Raw genomic sequence first — 14,283 nt, forward strand, 5'->3', positions numbered from 1 at the left:
GAGAAAGTGCTAATGCCCTCTTTTCCAGTCTCTTCCAACTTTTTGTCTTCACACCTCCTTCCTGTTCCCTCTTCAAACTGGGTCTCTTTTCTCTATCTCATGGATAAAGTCACCACTTCATTTCATTATCTCTAATTCCAGACATCCTGCACTCCTACACTGAAAATAATCGATATAAGCCATCAAAGGAAGACAGAATTTTTTAAATATGCACCACTATGAGGAAGGACGACAGAGCAATAAAACTCAGCACAAGAAAAAACTGAACTGGTAAGTTTGTCTAATTTAGAAGAGCAGCAAAGTCCTTACTTTCCCTCTAAATGCTCATCAACGTCATATCCATGAGCCATGGACAGTACAGAACTTTTATGTGCAATCCATGCATTTGTTCAACAGGAACAATTTCATCTGCCGAGTGAACGCGATATAGGAATCCACACTCAAAGACAGGGGAATATTTGCAAAAGGCAAGGAAGCCAACTAACCTGACCAATAGGTTCTTTTGTCGGGGTCTTTCCTCTTCGAGCGGTGCTCGTGGCCAAAGTGGTGGTGGTTTCCATGACTGAGGTGGACATCTCAGACTGCATCGCTGTGGCTGTGGACTCGGTTGTCATAGAGGAAGGCACTTCACCAACAAGTCTCACATTTCCTTCTATCACGATGTTGGCATCATTTTCTGCTGCCATATTCAGAACTTTCAAGCCATTGTAGTAAAGACCAGAGAGCTGGCCTTGGAAAGGGTGGCCACGTTCCTTGCCTCCAATTTTTATGGTTGCTTGGCTATTGAAGATTGTGAGCTGACGCCCTGTGAAGATAATATTATATACATGCAAAAATGTTGACTGGGAACACTGTACTCTACACAAGTGATAACAGATTGTCATGGGGTGAATAATGAGAGCAATAAACTATAAGAAAAGGATTTCACTCATAATTCATTGCTTTTTAATGAGGTGTCCATGAAATGCATAAATTTTGAGAGCATGTGCATTTTTCTTAATTTACCACATTTTGGGATTTTTATTTTTTTTTTTTTGCTAAAAGGCCAATCAAATAGATTTGCAAATGTGTTGAGTACTACAGATGATACCCCTCTCCCTTTTACCTGAAAGCAGTGTTAAGCTTTTTGGTGTGTGTCAAGAATGCCAGGTTTCTAATTCCTTAAGATTACTTTTTCTTCAAGTCTGCCAACATTTCAAAGTTTTTTTCCACGCAATACAGCATAGGGCCTATAGCTGTAAGTGAATTTATGTATGTATAGACATATACAAATATGTATATACACACAGAGAGAGTTTATATATATGCCAACGAGTCACTAGGTCAAGTGAATTTTAAAGAACATGTTATGCAGTAATCTGTCATATCTCTATGTAACTCAATAAAATGTTTACATTTTTAATTAAATGTTTCCTTTTTGTATTTCAATGTTTATTTTCCTTCAACGTACACACTGAAAAGAAACACATGGTTCACGCTGAGTATCTCAGAGGCAGATTCAAAAATAGATGTCTGATTGGCTTTCAGCAAGGCTATCAATTAAACTATAAGATTTTAGATGTAAAAGCGGCTTCAGAAATGATACACATACCGATGGAGAAATCATGGCACATTTCCATTAAACAGAGAAATCCTCAGCAACAGTACCACTCTTAGTAAATAGAATAGTCACTTTAGCAGATTGGTTTCTGCTCACAAAAAGCATGCACACAACTTTAAGTTCTGGTTTAATTAGTGTTTGTTCCAAAATCCCCTTAGAAGGTTGCAAACGTTAAAGGGACTTCATTTTGATTGGCAATTCATATTGCCCACTATTTAAGATACCTACAGTTTAAACAAATTTTTTTTCAGGACCATAATGAAGATATCATAACTACATATATTTTTAGTTAATAATTTAGATGCTGCAACATGTAATATAATCTATGAATGATTTATAATTTTTGGTTAATGTTTGCTATGAGTACCTTCATAGATTTAGTGGATTATATTTAACAGTCCCTTTAACCTTAAGTTAACAGGGTAAGATTATTAAACAGCTGGTACTTCTAGAAATGTATAGAAATTATTATACAAGGTACGCAAATATTACTCTATATTTTACTTTTTTAAATTTGTTTTTAATTTAGTTTTACTGAAATTTATTTTTTATGTTTATTAGTGTTACAATGAAGTACTACTTGGTTATGTTCAAATTATTTTTTTATTTGAAGTTTTAATCAATGTTTTTTACCTTTGTCGAGTAGCCATTCATCAACTACTCGACCAAGTCGATATGGAATTCGCTGTCTAGCAATCGCCAGGCGCTCGTTATCATTGTTTCCTTTAAAGTTTAAAGAGACATTTCATTGGTTAAAATCTGTAAGGTCAAAGGTTAAAAGTTAATACTTAAAGCTTGAGCTATACAGTTGCCACATGATTTTTTGAAATTTGGAATTTTAAAAAGTGCTACCTAGAACATTTCATGGTTCAGACTTTTCATTCATTCATTTATTTTATTTTAGCAAACAAAATTATTCCTATGTTAATTGAAAATTAGAAATCTGCATTTGAGCTAGGTTATTAAACTTATGTTATAGACAGACCCCAAAAACAAATTTAAACATCATCGAATGGCTTTACAAAAAATGATCATTGACCTCAGGGTTTTGTCTTTTTTGATGTTTCTTATTAACTAGTTAAACATGTTCAGGTGAAACAGGTTTAAGTTTTCAAAAGACATCCAACCTCTCACTCCAAGTTAGTCATTTAAAGAAGAAGAAGAATACAACTCTTAATCACTATCTAAGGCACACTTACTTCTGCTGTATAGCAATAGACCTACTGTAACTTATTTCCTAATCAGAAAAAACACATTCTTCTTCACTTCATTTAAATAAATTCCACAGATTCAAATATACGGTACAGAACAGACCAAGGTATTCACCATTTGTACATTCTCATAGGACACGTTGACAATGTCTTGAAGGAACACCAAGGCTTTGACAAAAGTGACTTGCTGAAAGGTTGCCTGGTTCTGAAACATGGAAGCGCTTTAAAATTTGGCAAGAGGCCATGTGTAGTGGCATTTCGTAAATTAAGAGCTAACCAGAACTCGGCAATGCAAAACACAAGCTTGTCATATTTGCAAACCGTATCTATTCTCAGTCTGTGCAGAGATTTTTGACTTCTTTAAGTAAAACAATGAGATAATGTAAGGCTGGTACAGTCAGAAAAATATCAGACAACAAGGAATAATTAGCAAAGCACTTAAAGTATTTCTAATGATAGCTTTTTGTGTTTGAATGATACAAGTGTGATCCCTAAGAAAACCATGTCTTCTACTTAAAACTTTTCTTAGGGGAATAGTAAACCTAAATATTTCCTTCAATGTACAAGTTTTTGGTGGCAGTAGTGTTTTAGACCAACAATAACTTTTTCTTCCATTGTGTTGATTCATATTAGTAAAGAACCTGAGAGATCAGAGGAACCAGATGGGTAAAAAGTAATCATTCCTAATTCCGGTCTGAATCCAATCTTACTAGCTCAAACATGCATACTGTCTTTGACTTCAAAACCCACCAATGAACCAAGTCCTGTATCTGCAGTGGAAATGTAAGTACAGGATGCAGTAGCCCACAGAACTCTCAGAAATACATTGTCTTGAGCTAGAAGGATGCTACTGCTGATTATCAAACCAAAGTATTATCCAAATTCAGAAAATCAATGTTCTAGTTGTCAGACAATTATCCCCACTGTCAGAATCACAAGCCATAACAGGCTGGCAGGGAAGAATCAGTACCGTAGCCCCCAGAAATAGCAAGAGTAACAGCTTCTGTGCCAAAACCCATGGCGGTTTTATGCAGATACTTATTCTGCAGTGACATGAACTGCTACTTTCCATGTTTCATGTCTCCCTCATTTGGCCTAGCACGGACATAGTTCACTATGCCAGAAGCTAATGTATTTTCTTTTGAGAGGATGTCCTTTTCCTATTCACTTTCCAGTGCAGAATCATAAAATGCTTTGGGTTAGAAGGGACATTTGAAGATCAGCTAGTCCAACCCCCCTGCCATAGGGCAAGGACATCTTTTACTAGACCAGGTTGCTCAAAGCCCATTCAACCTGACGTTGAAAACTTCCAATGATGAGGCATCCACAGCTGCTCTGGAAAAACACAGAAGTTGGTTCCACAACTTCTTTGGGCAAATACGCTATGTGAACTTCTATATACATGTCAATATTAAAAAGTGTGTGGGTATATATATAAAAATATTTTTTTCCATATGCACATTTTGCTCTGTTCTCAACTTTCAGAATCATTCTCCATAAAACAATATTTTACTGAAACTTTCCCTTTTCTGCCCTTCCAAGAAACTGAAAATTTAGAATAAAAGGCTTCAGAACACAACTCTTGTGATGTTGTGAGAATACAGAAAGTCTTAAATTTTTTTTTCCTGTTATGATCTTTAAAATTACTGCTCTTCATTGCGGCCTCCTTCACTTACAACAAACTCCCTGTGACTAAATGGAAATTTGAGAAGTACAGGAAAAACATGAGAAATATCATGTGATCAACATGGGAACAAAGTATGTGATCCTCCATGTTATCTTCAATTAAAAAAAATTACATATATACCAATGAGTTAATAATTTATATTCCCTGACAGCCAGTTACTTTTAACACTTATGTTTAGCTTTTCAATAAGATGTTTCTATGGCTTTTATTGAGGCATTATCAGTTGATTCACTGAGTGAGAGAATTTCCCATTTCCAAAAGGTTTCCTTACTTAAAACAAATGAATCATGAGATTTTGGTTCTGTTAGGTATGGGGTTTTTTTTCATTATCTATATATAAAAAAAAAAAGGGTGAGGGTGGGAGTAGGCTGGATTCTTCTATGTCATGTATAAGAAAAGGCTAAATTGTTCAGAAGAGGTTTGCAGGCATAAGGAATCTATTAATGCAATGGAAATTTTACAGTTGGACTTGATCATCTTTGAGGTCTCTTCCAACCATAATGATTCTATGATTCTGAAGAAGTCTCATGGACGTAGATCATCATTCACTCGTCAGATTCACCCACTGGTACTCACTGGATGCCTTTCATGAAGAGATGCTCCCTAGACCTCAGAAGAACCACACAGCCATGTCAAAATGAAACAGCGTTCACAACTGCGTATGTTGGGAAGGCATAAACTCTGATTTTCATTCAAGTAGTGGGTGTAATTCAGACGCACTTGGTAGAAGGATGCTCTGCAGTCACCAGTCTGGATCCCTAACGCTGTGGTATCTCTCTACTTTAATTCCATTACTAACATGGGATTTATCCTAGACAAGGTTTACAGCTGTCTCCACTTTCATTACTTGGCAGCTGCTCCAGGACATCTCTATGGTGATCGTGGAAACTCCTCTGGGAATTAACAGCATAAATTTAGTCTTGGCCAGCTTAAACATTTCTTTGAATTATTTCATTAAAAAGTCCATGCAATATGTATGTTTTTTGACAATATTGCACCCTATTATAATGTGATTCTATCTATAAATTATGTTTTTTACTAACTGCAGCTGTCTTGCACCACTGGGAGCAAAATACAAATAAAAAGCAAGGAAATAACCATTTGATTTGTAAAGGTCACACAAAAAAATAATTGCTGATTACATTAGCCCATCCCTCATTGGAGGAAAAGTGCATTGTCAAATGCATCTCAATTTGACACTATTACATTAGCTTCAGTTCTTCTAGTATAAAATATAAATGGAAGAGCTAGGGGGAAATGGCGTGGAACTTATCCAGATTTAGTTTCAAGGGGAACACATAGGTTCAGTAATGATGAAACTAGTAGATATATGGGTAACTTAACAGCTACATTAAAAAAAAGATTATATGTAGCATTGAAAATAATGGAAACTGTATTAAAAACAACAAACATCCTATTATTACATCATGAAAAAACACACACCTTTTCAATAACTGCTTCTTCCCAAACAGCTGGTTTGGGTCATAGACTCAGCTACAACAAATCTGGATGGCCCCACTGAATTCGGTAAAACTGTGTGCATTTACTTCATCTCGTAATCTAATTCCCAGTAAGAAAAACATAAATACCGCACATTGTTTTTCTCAGGAGTAATCAGTGCATGTTACTTCCTTTATTTATGCTTGTTTTTATCAATACGGTGAACCACAAGGAACTTCTTCAGTAAAAACACTTCCAAGAAGGTTAATAAAAATTTTCATACTCTAAATAAACCTGTGGCTTTGAAATTTTATTTCTGTTACCCATCTGAAAGATTAAGTGCTCTACCAGGCATGCTTTTCAACCATAACTCATAAAAAACAACTGATATGCCTAAGGTTTAATTGTAGACAGCGATGTGACTATCCAGCATGATTCTTCCTGGTTATATGGCGAGATTTCTTTGATTAAAAAAGCTGGGTAGAAATGATTCACTCAGGATGTGCACCATGACTTTATCTAACCTGATTGCATTCTAGATGGCTTCATTCTTCGGCCAAATAGATAATATTTTGTCACAACACACTGTTAATTCTGTACGGACAGAAAGGCTTCAAGGGAATAACAATAATTCCAAAGAATCAAGGTAAGCAGAGAGGAGCAGCAAAGGTCAAATCTTTGAGTCAGAGTTAAATCTTGTGGCAAGATTGAGAAGAAGCAGTCCAAAAAAAACTTTAATCATACCTTTATATCTATAGGTCAGCTGGGACAAACCAACTATGTGAACTTCACTAATATGTATTTTATCCCTCCTGATTTATTATATTGTCAGTGCTGGAGTGTAATTCTATTTTATTCTCTGAAATAAAGGTGTCAGTTATTGATGTGAAATAGCAGCATCCTTGAAAGAGAATAAGTAAGAAGGTTGAAAATTGAGAGTCTGTGAAGAACAACCTAGGCTAGAGAATATTTTCTTTGAAACAAACCCTTTAACAGAATACAAATTCACCTTGTTAGTCTCAGTGATCTGCTAGGGAAATAAATAACAAAGTGATGAAACCAAGGTCTATCCCCATTTACAAACAATCCCCCTCTCCCTAGTTTTGCTGATCATGATCTCAGCACCGCTGTTTCTCAATCATGACTCCCCTGGCATCTCCAAGAGGAAGGCAGAGACCCACATCATTCCTCCATATGCAGTTAAGGATGAAACCTGATGGAAGCATCAACTGCACGGCATGAGAGGAAGCCACAGCAGCTCTGTGGTCCAGGGGCAAACAGTCCACATAGTGTCTCATGTGGCCAGGCTAGGAAATGAAAGCACAATCTCAGTAATGGCCCATATTAAAGCTCTTTTGAATCATCTATTACTACTACTGTGCACACACACTTGTGTATACCAATATCTGTTAATGTTGGAATAAACTGGAGATGCAAAGACTGTGGTCTAACATTTATACAACAGATGATTTTGCATGGGCAAATTGCCTCTTCCCGGCAAAAGAGGGAGCGATATTTTAAGTGCTATCAGTTGCAAGCACAAATTTCTACATGACTTGCACATAATTTTGTCATGCTGGTGTTCACACCAGGTCCGTATCTCAGCCAGACGTGGATGCTTTCAGTGTCATCACAGTCACAATGTAAACTGATGTTAACAATACAAGAGATTCAGACTGTAATGCATTTCAAAGAGCCAATATACAGATGTTCTCTAAAGCTATATTAAGATTCAAATTTAAATAATCTTTAACTGTCATCTAAGGAACTCAGTGGCTATGTCTACACTGCTCTGTTTGACCAAAGACCCCTTAAGATTGGTGACCTAGCCAGGGGGCTCCCCACCCACATGTATGTGCAGACCCCGAGCATGTTCCCAGACTTTCCATGTATGAGTAGGGTGTGCTAGGGCATAACCTTACTTCACCTGCCGCTGTAGACCTCTAGCAAGTCTTGCTCCTAACAAACTTGGCTCCTAAATACTCTGCAGCACATCTCATCATCTGATCCTGCCTGTTGCCTTCATAAATAGCCCTACTACTACCCACAAGCATCTTGTCCTCAGCAGCCATCAGTAAGCTTGCCTTTATGCCTGCAAAGACAAGATCACCTTTTCCATCACAACGCCCTGGGTCCAGGATATACAGGCATGAGACCGGCTTGCACAGGGCAGAGGACAAGAGGTCCAGGTCCATCCCAGGACATCACTGTGTTTATGGGGGATGCTGACACTGCCCTGACCTATATTTTTGCTGAGCACTGACTTGGCTATCTGGTGTTTGATCCAGGAATGAGTTCAGGATGGATCAGATGAAGCTGCGTGTCTTCTTCTGTTGCTAAAATACACCAGCTCTACCTGTTACAACGCGTAGGATTAGCAGTTGGGAGAGGTGGAGTAGGATACAGTGGTCAGCCTTGAAGACTATTGTATGAGGAGTTACATATCCAGAAGGCTGACTTGGGCCTTCTCCAGTGTTCAAAGGGAAAGTAGACACACAGTTCTAGGGTGTGTATTTTTTCCCATTGGATATCTTGAACAAACCTTACCATCAGCTCGGTGAGAAGACAAAAGTGCAAAGAAACTCTAAAGTTAGAGAAAGAACCTGTAGCAAATAAGTAAGAGAGCAACTCAACAGTGCCTTACCTTATTCCAGAAGAGCTAACCTATAAAAAACAGAAACCGTCATGAAGTATGACTTCTCCAAACTTCAAAGTATCAAACCTGGCAAGTTCATATTGAATGGTCATAACGTAATATGGCCCTTTTCACCCTACAGGGACTCCCAAATTCCTCATAACGAATATTAAGTACCCCAAGAGAATATTCTGCTCCCAGAATGACTGACAGCAGTCTTCATAGCAGAGTGAAGTCTCTCATCGGTGGCTTATAACACTGCTAAACACAGAGCAAAACTTAGGGTGCCTTAAAGAACACAAGTACCAAATTTATTGAAAGATGTATGTGGAAGTTGATTCCCATTCCACTGATATGACAGAGCGTACCCAAAGACCTTATGTTCACCTGTAAGCTCCTTGTTTCATGCTTGCATACCTGACAAACTAAATCATATTTTTACAACTTTCTACAAGATAAAACTGAGAACTCTCATTAACCTCTCAGGGACATCTGAACCTTCACTTCAAATCAACTACCTTCCGCCCTGTTTTGTTTTTGATTATTTTTCACTGGCTTAATTAGTAATTAAACGAAGAGTGTGCTCTTCCTGACTCTCACTTCCTCACTATAATGCAATATCTGTCTCGGTTTGTGCAGTGTTGGATTGCTTACTTTGAAAGATTGGTGTATTATATCAAAAGCAAGCAAGAGAAGATGAAAAGCAACAAGAAGGAGATAAGAAAACATAGGACTTGTCTGATAAATTAAAGGTCATATTTTGTTATCAGAAGTTTTAAAAAGATCCTTTGTACTGCCTGTGCAGCATTTAAGGAGCTAATATTGTATGGCTGCCGCTAAAATAGGCAGGAAAATTGATAGAAATCATTAAAGAGGAAGATTAAAGTATAAAAAATGAATTGTTATAAGTACGGTACTATGTCTCACATCACTCCAAAAGTGACGTTTTGCAGTTCTCCAAGGTAAAAGGACTCTGAACTGTTTCTAAATCATAATGTCACAGCATTTAAGGTTATTTTTCCTATAGAAATTTAACTAGAAGTTGACTGTAAGCAGTTTCTTATTCAATAGGTTTTCAACAGCTAGAAAATGGAGAATATTTCAACCCTACTGTATCTAAAATTAGTGAGGTCTGAGATAGCAGCTACTGAATGTGCTCTTCTGACTTTCGCCCAGGTAGCAATCTGGATGATCTTCATTTCATGTTAGCAAAGAGCTGCTATATAGAAAGTCTCTTGACAGAAATAATACTCACATTATATAAATGAACAATGGCAAACGGAAAACACCATGCTCAGCTCTTAAATTTCTATTGGTGTGTAGCCCCATGAGTACCCAGTATTCAGGTAGAAACCATCAATAAGAAAGGTCTTATTAACTGTGTGCAAGCCTCCTAATTAAGTTTAATCACACTGCAATTCCGAGGACAGAATAGGACAAACTGTCAAAAGGTCATTGCTCGTATCATTGCTTTTTATTGTAGTCAGTGAAAGGCTTAGGGAAATTCTATGTATTTTTTCCATATATTATTTCTGGACCATTTGCAACAAAAGAAGTTATCTGAAACAATTAAAAAAAAATATCTTCTGGGGTTAAATTCTGCCCTTTGTTCTGTGATTTATAAGAGAAAATAGAGTTTTGCCTTCAGTTGTGATCGCCAAAGCTACTGCAATGGAATTGCTCTAGCAGGCTGTTTGGAGGCAATGCAGGGCGCAGTGAGGATAATTTCATGCTCATTACATGACCAGAGACATAAAAAACTTAAGAAATCCAAGGCAATCAGAATCAACCCTCATCAACAGCACACAAACTAACTTGACTGCAACAGCAAATATTAAAAACGTTGATTTCACGTTCTTTCACAAAGCACGAAAATGCTAGATTTAACCACCACTATGCCTGGACCACACAGGTGCTTGGTCACACTCACTTCATCTGTCGAGGCGGCGTCAGCTCATTCTTCTAGGGATATGCATGATTACACACAAGCCAATGGAAACATCAAAAGTGAGGTCATTATTTGGACAAGCCTTTGCCAAGCAGAAGAAACCAAATGCACCCATACAGATAGAAAATGGCATTTAAGAGATAAAAATCTGTTCTGTGTCAGCAGCGCAGCAAAAAAAGTAGCCCTTGGCCAAAGCAAGCTCCAGACTTTCAGTTCTGTCTAAAAGTGGCATTTCAATTTGTGTATTTATGCCTTGCAGACATTTTACTATAAAAGAATAATCTATTTCAAATGGAAAGGTTTAAACTTGTACATATAGGGGGTTTTTAACGCTTTTGGCAAGACATAGAAACAGAAACTGTAAATAATAGAAACAGATGCTCACTGAGATGAAAGCAGAGGAGTGCTTTAGGACTGCAGAACCATAATGAGCCGTCCACCACGCAACAGCATAATGGCCGTGGGTAGACTCCCAGCAGTGATTTAGATTTATCTGTTAAAAGGTGAAATAATCTGATTCCCTAATTAAACATTAAAAAAGCGTCACTAATATTTTCCATTTAAATTAATCTGTGATATGCAGCACATCACTATTACTTTTTATGAAATACAGCTCTTTTTATTTTTTTAAATCTACAAAGTATTTCCAATTAGCTAAGTATTTTCCCCTTGTGATTATGTTTCACCTGAGTTTTTTGTGTAGTCTAACTTAGAAGACTGAGAATTGTTGTGAAACATTTTATTTTGCAGAAAATTGAAAACTGCATTGCTTCAAATACTCTGGATTTCTATGTCCAAAACTTTTCTATAGTTTCCTTCTTTTATGATTTAGGAAGTTCTCAAGGGAGAGGAAAGATGGTTACCGTAACATACTTATCACTTTCCTGAAATCTGTGCTTCGTGACTTCTCGTATTCTCCATGTAAATATGGGAGAAATAAAGCGCCCATGAGGGGGGATAGCTGTGAAAGAGGCTGTTAGTCTTGTCACCAACCACTCCTGTGGAGAGTCCATTTCGGTGCACCCTGTTCTGCAAAAGCCCTTAAAGATACCCTGAACATCAACCACAGAAGCAATTCTCAAGTGCCTTGCTAAATCATGGCCTTAAAAGGCTACAGAACTCTTGGATGTTTTCAGATGACAGCTAGTGTCAAGGCAGTCTTGGGCAACTAGAAGAGAAGACCACCAACTCCAATATCAAATCTAATACGTATGGATCTGACCTGCACCCGCTAAATCTAGATATCCCAATTCTTTAAGCTTTTGCCGAGAACACACTTTCATATAAGGAGCTACTCTGTTTTAAAGTTAACAAGGCCACATTGTAGACAGACAATGCAAAGCTGGCAGCTAACTTTCATGCAGGTCTGGATTTATTGGCTTGATTTTCAGAGTTAATCTGAGTTGAAACACCAGAATGAAGAAAACAATCAATCTTGAACTATTAAGCATACATAAATTAGCAAGAAAATATGTAATTGCTAGTCAGCTATCAATATGTTTAATTTTTCATTTTCTTCTACAAAAATCTGTTTGCTGATGCAATATCCAAAAAGTAGACTCGACTTCTATTTCAAAACACTTATGAAATGTTAAATAGGGAAAAGAACAACTTTTGAAAGAAAATAAGCTCTGCTAGCACAATTTATACATCCACTTTCTCAGGAAACCACTTGACCTTTTAAAAACATACTGGAACCCACTATGTTGAAGAAATTAGGTAAGAATATTATAATCTTTCCAGCTTTATGAATTCTAGTAGCTTCTCAAATGGAGGACTAATGCATTATTAAAATATAATGCAAATACAATGCAACATGCTATTTAAATTATTTTTATTTTTAAATGACAGTACTGAGAATGATGAAGTATTAAATAAGCTTCTAATGCTAAGTAGATAATAGACTAACAGCTAAAATGTGCAGATGACTTACTAATAAAATATTAATGCATTTCAGCTTAATAAGCGTATTTCAAGACAACATTCAGGACTCTAAGAAGAAAGGACTGCATCATTCCATCAATCCACTGTCCACCATCACCCAGGAAAGCATTGCCATGGAATCAATAGTTTAGATGGGAGAAGAAAACTGCCTATCATCTTTGCTTTTATCAATATGTCCATGGATTTGCCACTGCTTCTAAATTAGAACACTAGAACTTATGAACAAACTTCCATGGCTAAGGCTGAAGTAAATTCAATTAAGATTAAAAGATGTCTAACTGCCAGGATGGATTGTTACCATCAATAAAGCACAACGCCAAAACACGGTTTCTGACAAAGACTGGAGTAACATCCCATTTTGTTTTCTGCACAGAACACCCATGGTGCTCATGTCCACAGAGCAATGGCAGATAAGGGAAGTGTACAGAGGGCAGATTATTTTTGACAGGCTCCTGCAACATGGCTCATCTCTCCAGCTCAGCTGGAAAAGCTGCACGCAGGTTTACTCCGTAGAATGCTCTTTAGCTAAAGTCAGCTACCGGAAAAAATATATGTAACAAACTGTGAGATATCAGATAGAATGGCTAAGCAAGCAGCTAACTAATAATCATTTTCCTAGCTGCCAGGATTTATGGATGTATAAATACACAAAGCTGAGAAAGATAAATGATACATTAGGATTGTGGTAATATTTTCAGTATGCTCTTTCTGCTCTTTTGCACGCACATTCTCAGTTTAATGCAATAAGACCAACACGTTTAAGGCATTGTATAGCTGCTGTTTAGCACAGTAATGTTGCTGGATATAGAAGTTATACCTGGAAATATTTCTTTTTCTGGTCTGACTTGGTTAATTCCTGGGGAGGTATAGTTATATCTGCATTATGGACACAATGCTACCATAGCATTATTCTTATATTGATAATACACTCCTAGTATAGACATAGGCATAATCTCATCTGCGTATCACAGGATATGACTATTGATCCACTTGATCTTGTATTCAGCCCTAAAACTATTCTTTGGTTAATTCGTAACCTGTAACGGGCTCAAACAGATCTTCCAGGAAAATATCTTCTCCTGACGTGATGACACACAGCAGATGCAAATCGCTCAGCCGTGAATTCCAAGGCCCATTGTTGAAATCATGTGCTCTGTTTCTTGCATGAATTTCTTACTTCTGGTTATGGCTTTCTAGGAGCACCTAAAGAACACTGTGAACATCTAGTGTTTTCTCCGCCTGAAAGTACTTATACTGTAATCAAGTCACTGCATAGTTTTCTTTTTGACACTGGAAATCAGTTGAGATAGCACCCCTTTTGGGCTCTTGTTACACACACACTGATTTATTTTTTTTTTAACCATAGGACCGCAGACCCTAGGTACAGATTTTGATACCTGTTCCAGAGTTGGTTTCAAAGTGCTCTAAAGGGTGGTAAAATCTTCCCTAATTCTTCTATTTTAGCCTTTTGTACCCACAAACTGATTTCCATAGATTTCTTTGTCACAGCATCACAAGATATTTCATACGGAGGAACCTGGAAGATGAGACACCCCCCCCCAAGTGACTTCTCAGAATTGTACATTTCGAGGATGTTGTCTACACTCTCGTAACCTTCACTCCTTCCTCTTAGACCCACACCTTGGCATTTAGCACTGCTGCAGTGCTTTCTCCAACTTTCTTTAAATCATAGAATCATTATGCTTGGAAGAGACCTCAAAGATAATCAAGTCCAACCATATACCTGGTGCCACCATGCCCACTAAACCATGTCTTGAAGCGCCACATCTAAATGTTTTTTGAACACCTCCAGGGATG

General features: G+C 37.3%; 1 protein-coding gene across 1 annotated transcript in view; it reads right to left on the reverse strand.

Annotated features, from left to right (window-relative positions):
• Positions 1-485: 485 nt before the first annotated feature.
• The window catches only part of LOC104165532 (neurexin-1-beta), a gene marked incomplete at both ends in the record, with an annotated part of 124,061 nt that continues 110,263 nt past the window's right edge, over positions 486-14,283 (reverse strand). Inside the window, 2 exons of the mRNA XM_009705182.1 lie at positions 486-805; positions 2,234-2,323. Coding sequence (XP_009703484.1) covers positions 486-805; positions 2,234-2,323 — 410 coding nt within the window. The remainder of the gene's footprint in view (positions 806-2,233; positions 2,324-14,283) is intronic.

Source organism: Cariama cristata, unplaced genomic scaffold (genome assembly GCF_000690535.1).
Source record: "Cariama cristata isolate BGI_N322 unplaced genomic scaffold, ASM69053v1 scaffold11798, whole genome shotgun sequence".
In the NCBI taxonomy this organism is placed as follows: Eukaryota; Metazoa; Chordata; class Aves; order Cariamiformes; family Cariamidae; genus Cariama; species Cariama cristata.